We start from the raw sequence: 14,822 nt of genomic DNA on the forward strand, positions 1-14,822 counted from the left end.
GGAAAGAACACACCTGTGTATAGAAGATCCCAAAAGTCACACATAATTTGTCTGGACAGTATCATGAGAACCAAGGGACTCTCTATTGACCTCCATGGAAAGCTGTGGCAAGGCACGTATCAGAGAAAGGGTACAGAATAGCAATTGTAAAATGGAAGAAATTTGACTTTTCCACTAAAACTCTTCATAGTGTTGGTCGGCTGAGTGAATGAGTAAAAACGCCCTTGGCTGGTCCTTCCAACAGAGCCTGTGACTTTGGCAGAAATGCCTCCAATACCATACAGTGTTTAAATGACTGTAAGTGCATGAGGAAAAAGCTGGTCTGATCTGGTAAACATTAAGCTCTTTGTGAGGCACTCTAAGTCAGTTGACAATTCCACGCCTACTCCATTCAGGCATAACATTATGACCTCCTTCCTACTATTGTATAGGTCTCCTTGTGCCTCCAAAACAGTTGTGACTCATCAGAGAATGGACATGGGCCTTCTGAGGGTGTCCTCTGGTGTCTGGAAACACAATGTTGTTAGTGGGGGCCTTTGGGTCCTATGGGTTGAGGGGAGGGGCCTCTGTGGATCATCCCACAGATACTTGATCAGTTCGGGATCTAATGAATTTCATGTTTTCATCATGTTTTTTTAGTTGTTCCTAAAGCTGTTCTAGGTGGGTGCTACATTTCTAAGTAGCATCCACATGAATGAATGCCAGGTCCAAAAGTTTCCCAGCAGAACATAGGATTGTCACAAGGTGGTCAAAGTTATTTACTTCACCTGTCAGTGGTTGCAATGTTGTGGCTGATCGGTAATACTGATACAAGTGATGGCTGCTGAAGGCCTCTGGTAAGTTTGATCAGTAGATGGTTGTTATTGGTTTCCTCTGGTTCTTCTTCTCAAAGTGTGTTTAGGAAAGGTTGCCATGGTTACTCGTTTATTACTAACGTGCATATAACACATCAATCGTTTATTTATAAATCTGACCTGATCTTAAAGTCTCATATTACATGTTCAACTGCAGAAACCTGGTTAATCAAAATTTGGGATCCTCTTATGATAGTCCTTAATTTCTATAAAGACAATGAAAAGAAGTTTGACATATATAAACATGTTCTGTAATTAACCTAACTTGAACTGGGCCTCCAGCTTCATTTGATCCAGTCAAGTGGTGGACAAAGTTTGTTTCCTAGTCAGCACCTTTTGCATTATAGTCTTATAGCGCCACTATGTGGCCAAGTAGGAAACATTTCAATTGGCAGCTGAAAAAAGTCAGGATTTTGTGTTTTCGTGCAGGTAAAACCCCTTCATCATGATTGCCACTTATGGTGCAGCTCAGCTGTCACAAAGGTATTTTTGTAGTTCTGTTTCATGGAGTCATTTCTTTGTAGAAACCGATGAAGAGGACATTTATATTTATACATACACTACTGGTCAAAAGTTTTAGAACACTCTAATTTTTCCAGTTATTTATTGCAATTCAAGTCGTGCAAGTCCAATGAATAGCTTGAAATGGTACAAAGGTAAGTACTGAACAGCCAGAGGTTAAAAAAAAATTTGGTTACCCAAAACTGAAAAATAATGTACATTTCAGAATTATACAAAAAGGCCTCTTTCAGGGAACACGAAGTGGGTTAACAATTTAAAGCTGTTCTGCAGTAATGACGGTTTAATCAGCCTTGAAAGCTGGTGCTACTAATTCCTACAGGTGTTCCAACTTTTCTTGGTTACTTACAACCCCCTCTGTCTGCATAAAAGCAGTGTTGGAACACACTGTGGTACCAGACCCTCATGAGCATCAGGTGAACAGTATTGTACTGCAGAAAGTAGTGTGTTGCTACAAAAATGCAGAGAAAAAGGCAATTAACAATGGAAGAGAGACAGACCATCATAACACTTAAAAATGTAGGTCTTTCCTACAGGGAAGTTGCAAAGAAAGTCAAGGTGTCAGTGAGTACAGTTTTCTTCACCATCAAAAGGCACTCAGAAACTGGGGGAAACTCTGACAGGAAGAGGTCTGGCAGACCCAAAGCCACAACTCATTCAGAGGACAAGTTTCTGAGAGTTAACAGCTTGCGTGATAGGCCGCAGCTTCAAGCACAGCTTAATCTCAGTCTCAGTTTCAACTGTGAAGAGAAGACTTCGAGCTGCAGGTTTGACAGGACGAATTGCAACAAGAAAGCCATTGCTAAGATGTCAGACGAAGACAAAGAGGCTCGCCTGGGCCATGAAACACCGCCATTGGACTACTGAAGACTGGAAGAAGGTATTATGGACTGATGAATCAAAATTTCAAATCTTCGGTTCATCATGCAGGATCTTTGTACGCCGTTGAGTAGGCGAGAGGATGGTTCCACAGTGTGTGACATCAGCTGTCAAACATGGAGGAGGAAGAGTGATGGTCTGGGGCTGTTTTGCTGGATCCAGGGCCGGTGACTTGTACAGAGTGAGAGGCACCCTGAACCAAAACGGCTACCACAGCATTCTGCAGCGCCATGCAATACCCTCTGGTATGCGCCTAGTTGGTCAGAGGTTCATCCTACAGCAAGATAATGACCCAAAACACAAGTCCAAGCTATGCCAGAACTACCTCAGGAAAAAAAGAACAAGATGGTAAGCTTGAAAACATGGAGTGACCAGCACAGTATCCAGACTTAAACCCCATCGAGCTGGTTTGGGATGAACTGGACAGAAGAGTGAAAGCCAAGCAACCTACAAGTGCCACACATGTATGGGAACTTCTGCAACAGACTTGGGAAGAACTTTCTGAAGAATATTTGATTTCAATTGTAGAAAGAATGCCACAAGTGTGTTCAGCTGTTATATCTGCCAAAGGTGGCTACTTTAATGGGTCGAAAGTTTAGAATACATTTTGGTCTATAAATTGATTCCATGATTTCTTTTTCAACTCAATTGCTTATTTGTTCTGTGCTTTCATTTCAGAGTGCAATGAGACACTGAACTGAATAATTTTCAGTAAAAAACTGGAAAAAGTTTTTTTTATCCACAACAGCAGCACTTGACCATTTCGGGTTTTTTTGTGTGAAACCACAGGGGAACCACAGGGGAACCACCAGATGTCACTGTGCTGCTGAAGAACTTTTCTTCAGTCTCTGCATGAAAGATATGAATCACATTCAAGACAAGATGTTCTATGGATGCAAATCAATTAACTGTTAATCTTGTCTGCGCCCCTTGACTGCAGCGGAATGAATATTGTGGACTGCTCTGAATGCAAAGATTCTGGACATGTAACTTGTCCCCATCTGAGAGCATCTTTATCACATAGAGGTCGTCCTGAAAACTGCTGATGCTGAGACTCTTGAATCTTGTCACCGTTTATAATTTCACACAAAATGTAACAAGGCTTTAACTGAAGGAAACAGATTGGTGAAAGACATGCCACTGATGATGTGACTGTATAGAGTCTGATGATGATGTTGTCATTCTCCTCTCCCTGAGGATCTCAGCGTTATTTTCACCACAAACATCCCTGAAAATGAGAGAGAGAGTGCAGAGAGACAATGTAGAAAGTTGATTGCATTGACACCAGTCATTAGGTGATCCAGTGTGTCTCTATTTTGTTCAGCAGGAGCCAGATTTACTGAAAGTGTGGGGACTCAAACCGAGAAAGTCTGACTGAAAAGCAGAAGGATCCAGTTTTATGAGTTTTCAAAGCACCTGTTCACATCAAAGTGCAATGTTTCAAACACTGATCTCAGAGGACATTTATTGCAGTTGTAGATTAATATGACGGAATTTCAACCTGTTTGTGCTTGGAATGTGTCAGCTGTTCCCAGGCACCATGAACTCCTCATAAAGTGCATAAAAGTGGACTAACAGCACTAACGGTTTTCCTAACTTCCTGGCTGCATTGCTGTAAGGATGTGCAACCCTGTTAAAAAGTAGGTCACAAGTGTAGACTTGCAGAACAGATTCTGAGAAGTTCACAGCCATCAGATATGTAGTGGCAATGTAAAATGATCTGGAATATAAAACCACATTACATTCACGCAAATAAATCCACATTTCCCTTGAAATCAAAGCATAAAAATATATTTACAATATACAGGTACATTAACATTACAATGTACAGCAAACAATAATCAGTGCTGTAGCATGATAAACTTGATGATTTCAGAGCTCCGCACGCAGAACGGCGACTATTTTGGGCTTCATGGTTCTCCCTACAACCTCCGTGGTAAGAGCCAAACATTTCGTGGGCGAGCCTATACAATCTCTGGAGCTTCGATTCGCTATTCTTTCATACACAGTGTATGGCTTCGCAGTGAATGCGCAAACATTTTTATATACAGTCACAGAAAATGTGTTTTCGTAGCCCGTTGTGCTCATTTACTATAGTCGTTGTATGGTAGGGGGCGGGCCAAGATACACCACGCTACAGCAGTACAGCAGCCAGCGGTCTTGAGCTTCCGGTTGAGAGTTTTCTGTTCTCGCGAGAGCCCGCGAGTTCTACTTTCTTCTCGTCCAGCATGGCAGCGTTGTATGAGGGATACACGTTGTGCGGACTCGTACCAGATCAAAATCTGTCAAGTTCAGGCATTCAGGGGATCGAAGAAGAGAGAGACAGCGACCATGTCATCGTCACCGACTCAACCAGATCTGTTACTCTGTACAAGGTAACTTGCAACTTTTTTTTTTTAGGAGGCTCAGCTAACCTGGGCCAGCTGATCAGTGCGACCACTCGTGTTAGCATCACCCTTGGCTCTTATCTCCAGCAGTGTTAGAAATATAACGCTGGATAAAACCAAACATGCATTATGACTGTGATGGTATCTAGACACCTTTCCGTTAAAACGTCAACAGTAAAAGTTAAATAATGTAATATTTCTCATGTTAATCCACATAGACATGCATGTGTTAGCTAACGTTAGCTATTTACCCCTCAAGTCACACACGTATGCTAAACAATGGTTTTAAGCTTGGCTAGTTTAAATGTTATATTTCCAGCTTACCCAATAGTTTCTTGTTAGTTGCCAGCTTTCACGTATGGCTGCGCTTCCGTGTCCATATCTTCTTCCAACAAACTTTCATGGCTGTAACTAGCCATTTATTCTGGACTGCCTGCCAAACTGAAGCTGCTGAAATACCTCAAGTCAACGCTTTGTTTTTGTGGGAAAAGGTAGCGACCATAGTAGACCATTAAAATGTTTTACGACTTTTACCAAAGCTCACAGTAGTGACAGCAATGGTTTTAGCAAACAGTTTTAGCGCTATTTTATAGCAAACACATTCTCAATTTATTACTTCTGTTTATGGTTTTGACAGGTGTCCGACCAGAAGCCACTGGGCAGCTGGACTGTAAAACAAGGACAAACTTTGACCTGTTCAGCAGTCTTCAACTCACAGACCAAGGAATATGTAGCAGTCTCAGACAACAAGGTACCTTTTCTAAGCATCATTTTATTGAAAAAAATGACCATCAGTGCATGCAGCCCTGGTAGCTGCCGCACCGTGTGTGTGTATCATCAAGTAAATCCACTATATGAGAAGTAGTAGTTGACTTCTGTAATGCAGTTGCCATCCATAATGAACTGCCATTTACTGTGAGTAATGAATAAACCTGGGCAGCTGGTGTGTGTAAGGTTGCTCTCTGTTTTTATTTGACCTTTCAGAAATATTTCTCACATTATTGATGTTTGTTCTTTTGTTTTTAAGGTGATAAGAATTTGGAAGGAAGAAGACATACTATTAGACAAGGCTTTCAAAGCAACTGTAAGTGTGAATATGGGCATTCAAATCCTCTCTCAATCCAATTGTTGCTCATTGTTATTGCTGATTATTTACTATATTAGGTCATAGTGTTATTTTCTTGTGTAGTGTCTCTTGAAATGCTCCATAGTGTTTACAGTATCAAACCTAAAGGGTCCTTATTGTTGTCGCCATTGATTGTTGACAAAACTGAACATATTCTTAACTGTACCTCCTATTTTTTCCCCTCAAGGTGTCTTCTGATATCTGGATGGTCCACTGTGTACATGGAGCGGAGCCTGTGGTCTTGTTTCAGAGAGGAGCTGTGAGGCTGCTGGACTCTCTGCTTTCTGCTCCCCAGCAGCCCATAGAGGAAGTCCTGGCTCAAGAAGAGGTCATCCGGTCAGTGTCGTTGTGCAAACATTGCAGTAACACACCTGCTGGTTCTCTGCTGCAGTCTGACGTGTTGTCTCTTGACATTTGCATTTGTTTTTGTCTTTAGGTGGAGCACCAACATAGTGGCAGAGACACAGCAGTTTGTCATCTTCACAACTGAGCAGGTGACAAGAGTTTAATTATCTGTCTTTTCACTTGGGACAAGACACATATCACTTACATTTTAATGAATCATTGCCCTGGGGGGTCACAATACTGATTTATAACTGTTTATATAACAATTTATTACAGTGGTTAATGTGCTTGATTTTCCGTGGACATCGGCATCTGTTCTAGATATTGATGTTTCTAACTGCCAATTTGCCTTGCATGGCTCTCCACGTCTTCCCACAGAAAGGAGATCATTTCCTGTACCTGCAGAGACTGAACCCCAACTCTCTACAGAGGTACCGGCTGGAGAGGGAGGAGCCCAGTCTCTCCCCGCTCAGCGTCTCTGCCTCCTACAGGGATAAACACATCTGCCTCCTTTATCTCTGTAAGGAATTTCCTGTGAAAATATTTTTAGTGCCAGTCTCTGACAGCACAGGCTAGTTTTCTGGACATGGATAAAAACATAGAGCATATTAGAAGACTTGAATGGAAAAACACTTATTAAACAGATTGCTGACATTACGCGCCAGCGTGATTACTATGTAGGTACAGTAGGAGGTTTGGAGTAGAGAAGAACAAAGTTAATTGTGGCTGGTTATTGTTCCCACACTGCTTAAATTGGCCACACTGGTAAAACTAATGGAGCTCAGCCATAAACTGTGTGATGAGGTCCGTGTATTTCATCAGAACTGAATGATTCTCTTGAAGTTTGTTATCGCGTATCAGATGATCAAATTTTAAAAAACGAACATATAAAGTGTATCAATTCAGCCATCAATAATGCTTTTTATCGTTTCTTCCTCGTCATTTTCTGGCATTCAGACCCCAATGGTCATGTATATCAGAGTGTTATCTCCGTGCGGGGCCTGGGGGCTGAAGGGGGGGCTCAGGCGCTTCCCCTTCCCCGTAGCCTGCTGCTGAGTCTTCCTGTCGGTGAAGGCCTGCTGGAGGCAGCGTCAGCCATGGTCCTGGATGAAGCCCATGTAGCTGTTGTAGGTGTTCCACACCCTTCTGCTGGAGCTGGTAAAGGTAATACGACAATGCCTCAAAGAAAGATAGCAAGTGCTCTGCTCAAATATTTGTCTGGGTTTCATTCCTTTCAAAGTAGTACTTTATTCGTGAAAGATTCCATTGAAGCCACTGTGATAATGTCTGATGTGAATGTCTGTGATTTCTGAATGTCTGCCCTTGATATTTCAGACTTCCTCTGCATCTGGAATACCAATTTTCAGACGCTTCAAGCTGGAAAGGAGATGGCTGGTAAAATTTATGGCCAGGTAGGAATGCCTTGTGCTTTGAGTAAAAAAATAAAAAATATGAACCACCAAGCTGATGTTTTTTTAAAGGAGATTAAATAATGATTTTTTGCTATTCAAGCAGTAGAGTCCATACATGTGTGCATGGGTGTTTGTTGCTAGCTTCAAAAGTAGGCTACAACCACCTACACCCACTTGGGCTTATTATTACTACTAGTAGTAGTAGTGGTGGTGGTGGTGGTTGTGGTTGTGGTTGTAGTTGTAGTACTGCAGGCCAAGGTTCCCTGTCCTTCCAGCTGCTGGGTGCTGATGGAGGACTGTATGACTTTGGTAGAACATTGTGTCTGCTCTCCACTGTGATGGGGCTCTCTGTCCCTCCTCACAACTTTATAGCAGTTTACAATCTTGAACCTGATGCATACATAGAGATGTGTTAACTGTCGTATTAATAATACTGGCTTGGATTAATTTTATTTTCTCTCTGATATAGCTGTGGAGTTATTCCAACAAGGTATTTATTCCACATGGGAAAACCCTCTCAGTTATACCTTTTGAGTGTCCCAAGTCTTCTCTGGCATCTGCATTGGGCAAATTAAGGCAGGCCAAAACTGAAGGTGAGCTACATCAAATTTATCAAGTTGCAGTGATAAAAGCTTTGTACTGCTGCAAAACGATAATGTGATACTGCACACAATACAAAACTTTGAATGTGTTATTCATATTCTAATTACTACTCAGTTTTACATGAAAGGTTGTTGTGTTTCTGTAACTTCAGCAGAGTGTAAGGTTCCAGCTTCTGTACCATCTTGGAATAACATTCTGCATGGAGAGAAGGCTCAGCCCTCGAGAACAGTGGAGACCAGGAAGACGGTATGCTGGATAACTGCTTTAATATTTTTTAATCGATGAATGAATTATTTAATTAATTGGTCAATGTAAGACACTTTTGCCTTGAATAACTGTATACAAACAAAGAACCCATTCATTACATAAAATATGTAATATACAGGTTGACACTATTCAATGTACAGAAATTAAACTGTAATAAATTAGGTAATATAGCAGGGTTTGTTAGTTATCTATTGTTTTTATTATTTGTTATTTGATGTTTTATCTATAATGACATGTTTAAGATTTTCAAGCAGTGTTACGTGGTAATTCCTCATCTTGATTCCTCTCTTTTTCCATACAGAGAACAACCCGTAAGACACAATCAGCAACTAGTTTACCTATTGAGCAACTACTGGAACTCATCAAGGTAATGGATCTCCAGATCTCCAAAATACTCCAAAACAGTAGATGGATACATGGACACATTTCCTTTGGGAAAATTATACCGATCAGCCACAACATTATGCTGGGAAACTTTTGGACCTGGCATTCATGTGGATGTTACTTAGACATGTAGCACCCACCTAGACCAGACCAGGCACCCCCACCCCATAGCAATGACACTCCTTGATGGCAGCAGCCATCCCCAGCAGGATGCAGACTGACACAGACACACACACAAAAACATGAAGAACAGCACAAGGTGTTGACCTGGCCTCTAAATTCCCTAGATCCCAAACTGATCAAGGATCAGTGGGATGATCCACAGAGGCCCCTCCCCTCAACCCATAGGACCCAAAGGCCCCCACTAACAACACTGTGTTTCCAGACACCACAGGACACCCTCAGAAGACCCATGTTCAGTCTCTGATGAGTTATAAGGGAGACCTACACAATATTAGGAAGGGGGTCATAATGTTATGTCTGATCGGTGTGTATTTAAAATATACATAGATATGTAAATATATATGCAGTATACAAGGATATGAATGTACAGTTCATGTTGTCATGTTGCTTTCCGGCACAAATAAATACGAGGCAGCCTTTCAAGTAACGGTGCTAAACAGTTCTAAAACAACACTACATTCATTTGCCTCATGCAGACAGCACCAGTAGCAGAGATCCAGAAAGAGGTGGAGGGTTTCCTGTCCAGGGCAGACCTTCAGGACCTGCAGCCCTTGGTGGGACAGTTGGCATCAACCCTTGTGACCCGGAGCCTAGCTGATCCAGCATCCTATGCCCCTAGCACGCTGGCACAACTGGTCCACACTCAGTGTCTCTGCCACAGGTCAGTAGGACACAGCGATGGGAGTGGGACAACCTTTTTTTTTTTTTTTTAACTGTGAAATGCAAGATAACAGTTTTGAATTTGACTGCATCTATGTACAAAATGAATGACTCAAGCTACATTTCTACTTACCAGTAGAGTAACTGAAACTGTTTTATGTCTAACGAATGTCATTGTTTGCCATTATCTCTTCAACAGTGTGTGCCCTGAACTTGTGCTCCTCGCCCTTGAGAGGAAGGATTACTTTCTCTGTCAGCTCTGCTTGCAGTTCTTCCCTGACATCCCAGAAGCTGTAACTTGCGCCTGCCTCAAGGCGTTCATCAGGTAAAATGGACGATTTTTAAGTGCACAACCCCTTCAGTGAACACTAGAATGGGCATTAATTGATTTCTTTGCCACAGTTATTATATAATAAAAAAGTTTCTTCTCGCTTCTTTGCAGTATGCCAGATGCTGAGGCACAGAAGGCAAGCCTGGAGCCTGACAGCCTCTCCTTTATGGAAACCCTCATCTCACAAGAGCGTAGCCAGGTCGGCTTGCAGAACGGTTTTAGCCCCACTTCCATTGAGGAGGACTGCTCAGATACCACTGGTGGCTGTCAAAAGACAAAGGGGGAAGACAAGAAGTCCATAACTCCACTGCAACAGATTTGTCCTGTGGGATTACACAAGGCTGTTTTACTGTATCCTCCTTGTGCACAGTCATTCAAATGCAACATTTTCTCCACCATATCTCATTTTGTTGTCTATTATGATTTGCATGTGTATTTTTAAAGCCTGTCGGTAACAAACTTTGAAATATGAAAGTGCAAGATCTTAACTCACTCTGCACAGAAATGAGGTCCTTCAAACGGCTTACAGTGACACTTTCCTCCTCCCACACCTTAAAGACCTAGCCTCCCAACATGTTGTCGTGAGTAACAGATTTTGGTAGCTCTAAAACAAAATGATCACTGAATCCTCACTACACAACTATTCTTACATTTGCCATTATCTTTCTTTCAGCTTTTCCTCCAGTACCTGCAGTTTCTCTACCTGAAATATTCCCAAGATGGTTTCCCACAGATGCACGAATATAGATCACCAAATCTGAACCAGGTTTGTATAATGGCTACCCAAGTAGTAATTTGTCAACTTTGTTAACAGCATTACAGAATACACTAATTGTTTACCACTGAATGTGGTAATTGTTTAATTTAATTTATAACTATTGTTTTATTCTTGATTGTAGATCATGGATTGGGTATGCTTGCTGTTAGATGCCCATTTTACAGTGCTAGTGATGACTCCAGAGGCTAAAGGCCTACTGCTGAACCTCCACACCTTTGTTAAGTCTCAGGTAACAGTTTTCCTTATTTTGCACTCATCTAGTGGTCACTTTATTGTAGTTGTTAAGAGACGTGGTTTATAACTCCAGTCAATATTTGTACTGCAATCATTCAAAATGTTATATGAAATAAGCTTTTTGGCACTAAGATGTTGTATTGTGTCCTCAGGTGAGACTGTTTTCGGAGCTTGGAAAAATCGAGGGCAGCCTCCAAGAGCTCCACAAAATGAAGACAAAGAAGGACGTTGGAGAATATTCCATCGAAATTATTGAGCTGTTTTAAAGTGTGTACAGAATACTTGTATGAAATCACTGAGAATATTTTCTCCTTTAAACATTTCACCTGGTTTCAAGGTGGTCCCAAATGATAAAGTAATATTATTAAGTGCTTTTTGGCACAGGTTCTTGGTATCACTTACTATGTATGACAAGGATTCCTGAGGTAAATTAGGCATTGCATATGTCCTTGAACCATGTTTTAAACTTGTTTAAGCTGATGAAAATTTGACTATTTAGACAATATGGTTTGCATGTGTAATTTACAGCCAAAGTGGTTAATGGTGGGTTTGTAATTTCATGCAGAAAACACCTACCACAACAGTGTAATTGTAATGGGACTTCGAAGCTTGTGAAACTTAAGAGTGAAAGACAGTTCTTTTGTATGTGTCCCGACATTGCTTTTTGTAAATCTGTCAGTTGTGACTTTGTACTGGGTTTTCCACATTAAAGCCTTTTATGTTGAATATAAATATATAGCAGTGTGAAAACTGTTAATCCACGAGTGACTTTTTAATATTAAAAGATGCTGTCGGATATCAGGATATTATTTCAATCTGGTTTAATGTTTGTGCTTTTTATTTTTATTTTAGTGAACACTTCTGCCTAAGTGCGAGTCGTTTGTATTATTTGATCAGGATGATCTAGTACACTTTCCGTTCAAGACATTTATAACACGTAGGTCTCCCTTGTGCCTCCAAAACAGTTGGGACTCATCAGAGAATGGACATGGGCCTTCTGAGGGTGTCCTGTGGTGTCTGACAACAGAATGTTGTTAGTGGGGGCCTTTGGGTCCTGTGGGTTGAGGGGAGAGGCCTCTGCGGATCATCCCACAGATATTTGATCAGTTTGGGATCCAGTGTAGAGGTCTTCAACAGGGGGTCCGCGACCCCTAAGGGGTCCGTGGAGGTACTGCAGGGGGGTCTCGAAATTTAAATGTTTTTAAATACACATATACATAGGTAGGGGGTCCCCGCTCCATCTCTCCATCAGTTTTTGTGTGTGTCTGTGTCAGGCTGCATCCTGCTGGGGATGGCTGCTGCCATCATGGAGTGTCATTGCTGTGGGGTGGTGGTACATGTTCGTGTAACATCCTCATGAACTAATGTCCAAAAGTTTCCCCACAGAACATTGAATTGTCACAAGATGGTCAACGTTATTTACTTCTCCAGTCAGTGGTTTTAATGTTGTGGCTCAATGGTGTATGTATCTATATATCTAAATATATATATATGGATGTTATACACTATTTGAGTAATACAACAGAAGCCACAAATTTAGATGGCTGTTACTAAACTGAGGAATAACATTGTGTAGTCAGTGGCAAGTCAAGCAAACCTGGCGACATTTATCCTAGATATCGATTAGCAATATGTTTTTCCTAATGGCTACAAAAGCGCGGCAAGTGGGTTTTCCCTCCATCATACATAACGAAAAAGTGATGACGTTGTCGGCAGGATTCGAACCTGCGCGGGGAGACCCCAATGGATTTCTAGTCCATCGCCTTAACCACTCGGCCACGACAACGAATAAAACGCTATCTCAGTCAGTGGGATTATAAACATGATAATATCATATGTCTTTTTGATATCATTTTTTGTTACGTTGTCACTGAAACAATGGTTTTCCATAAGTTTCGTCTGGTTCCTTGCTACTTGGGTTGCATTTTCTCTGCTGCAGAAGTATCTAATCGAACTAACGAGAAAGGCAAACAAAAGCAAAGACTAACTAAAGAACAGTTAGCTTATTTAGGTCTTAAAAGGTTTGCATTGTCACTAGTACACCTTAAATGTTAACGAGCTCAACACCAGCTGCGATTTATATAAGTTAACTAAACTGACTGAATATGGAGCCATGTTCCTTGGGCAAGTAATGAAAAGCAATTTGGAAATTACATAAAATGCATTTGTCTGTTAAATGAACAGTAGCTTTGGCCACATTCAAACTGTTTAGATCGTGAGAATGTGCATGGTATTAAATTGAGCGCTTATTTATGTCCATGTAACAGAGCTCAATGTCGGAGGTATTATCCTCTCGCCTCGCTTTTGCTGTGACGACGATGGCGACCAGGCCGAAAACGAAGGGCTGTGTTTTACTGAATGCGCTTAGCCCACCTGTGATTACAGCCATCCACCAGAAGCAACACACGCTAATAAAGTAGCATCCGCGCGGATAGCGCTCGCATGGATAACTAATTTTATGAAGTAGTACGGCAAATGCGTCTATTGTAGAATAGTGGGTCACGTGACCTTACATCCACTTAGGCCTGCTAGTGCCAAGTTAGACAACAGACACCAAACTTCCGGATCTGCTATAATATATTCGTTGGAAATAAATCACTTGGTGCTCGTCTTTGCATTGCATAAACTATGGGTGAACATAAATAGTACTTGTATTCGGTGCTTTTATGGCTTATACATATAATAGGACTTAATTGTTATTTTTATTTTTTTATTTACGACACTTTTACTTTGAAGGAAAGAGCGCTCCAACACCTGCTGTCTGAGGTTAACTTGACGCAGCTCTGGGGCCTGCTGTGTTTTCAACGGAGGGAGAGCCGAGAAGAAAAATGGCGTCTGCAGGCGACCCAGAGCGGGACACCGGCCATTCAGTTTGAGCTTTCCGCCCTGAAATTGAGGCCGGGGCTTGGTGGGGACCAATCGGGAACCGTCGCGGTATCAGTTGTTTTTTTCTCCCCCGTTTTTCTCCGGTGTGCGTGACTCGCTCCAGCACCGAGATTGAAGCGGAACAGAAGAGACTCTCTCCTACAATGAGGGGGAGAAGAGGAAGGCCGCCTAAACTAGCAGCCGTGATGCGGGAAGGTTCACCCGGGCCAGTCCGCGGCTCTCGGGGCGGCAGGAGTAGAGGGATGCGTGGACGGGGAAGAGGTAGAGGACGAGGTCGAGGACGGGGAGGAGGTGGAGGCATTTGTGGCACTGGCTCTTTGGAGGTGGACACAGAAATATCCGGCCGAGAGAACTTTCATTCGTCCCGGGGCCGCAGGAAAGTTGGAACCTCCACCACGGCGGCAGCCGCGGCATCGCGGGGCAGAGGAGGTAGAGGGAGAGGCAGGGGGTCTAGAGGCGGCCGCGGCGGTAGAGGCGGAGTGAGGCGGCCACAAACCAAGGTGGTCTACGACGATAACAGCGACGAGGAGGATGATAATTTAAGCTACCGGTCAGACGAAGATGAACTCCTGAACGACAACCCTTCATCGGATCTCGAAGAAGAGGAGGCCTTTGGAAACGACTCTGACTATCTAGAGGAACTACCAGATGAGGATGATGCCAGCTACTGTACCGAGAGTAGTTTTAGAAGCCACAGCACGCTCGGTAGCACCCCAGGTACGTTGGTTTGCAAGTGCACGCACTTCAGCAAAGCAGGTTTGCGTTACGAACTGTATTTTTATCTCGGTACAGAAACCAAGCCGCATTGTTCAAAATGGAGCTTGCACTCAGAAACAGGCCTTTGTTTACCGTGTGCTCTGCTGGTCGCTGGCTTGCAGATCTGCTCCACGCTTTTACCGGCTTTCGTGTTTTTGACTTTTGTCGGATCAGCACATTTATGTTGTCATTTTGCAAGAAAGGACGTTTTCGTGGTT

At 42.4% G+C, this 14,822-nt stretch overlaps 2 protein-coding genes across 7 annotated transcripts in view; both read left to right on the top strand.

The window, feature by feature from the left end:
- Positions 1–4,480: 4,480 nt before the first annotated feature.
- On the top strand, positions 4,481–11,777 carry nol11 (nucleolar protein 11; the record flags this gene model as incomplete). 2 transcript variants are annotated; one of them, XM_084564022.1, is made up of 18 exons in its annotated part: positions 4,481–4,627; positions 5,277–5,390; positions 5,667–5,723; positions 5,953–6,101; positions 6,202–6,259; positions 6,489–6,630; positions 7,068–7,274; positions 7,446–7,522; positions 7,992–8,115; positions 8,277–8,371; positions 8,694–8,759; positions 9,436–9,620; positions 9,819–9,944; positions 10,062–10,301; positions 10,453–10,531; positions 10,624–10,716; positions 10,850–10,957; positions 11,115–11,777. In XM_084564022.1, 18 exons carry the CDS (start codon positions 4,481–4,483, stop codon positions 11,226–11,228), a joined length of 2,181 nt encoding a protein of 726 aa, XP_084420148.1. In that variant the 3' UTR covers positions 11,229–11,777. The 2 variants fall into 2 exon arrangements, with proteins under 2 accessions (XP_084420148.1, XP_084420149.1); XM_084564023.1 differs by having other exon boundaries at positions 8,280–8,371.
- A 2,014-nt stretch (positions 11,778–13,791) lies between these two features.
- The window catches only part of LOC311498633 (nucleosome-remodeling factor subunit BPTF-like), a 44,181-nt gene continuing 43,150 nt past the window's right edge, over positions 13,792–14,822 (top strand). For all 5 annotated transcript variants that reach the window (XM_084559298.1, XM_084559300.1, XM_084559299.1 and 2 more), the window contains exon 1: positions 13,792–14,565. In XM_084559298.1, coding sequence (XP_084415424.1) covers positions 13,992–14,565 — 574 coding nt within the window. In that variant the 5' untranslated portion in view covers positions 13,792–13,991. The remainder of the gene's footprint in view (positions 14,566–14,822) is intronic.

The sequence above is a fragment of the Chelon labrosus genome (assembly GCF_963514085.1).
Source record: "Chelon labrosus genome assembly, chromosome: 2".
Lineage (NCBI taxonomy): Eukaryota > Metazoa > Chordata > Actinopteri > Mugiliformes > Mugilidae > Chelon > Chelon labrosus.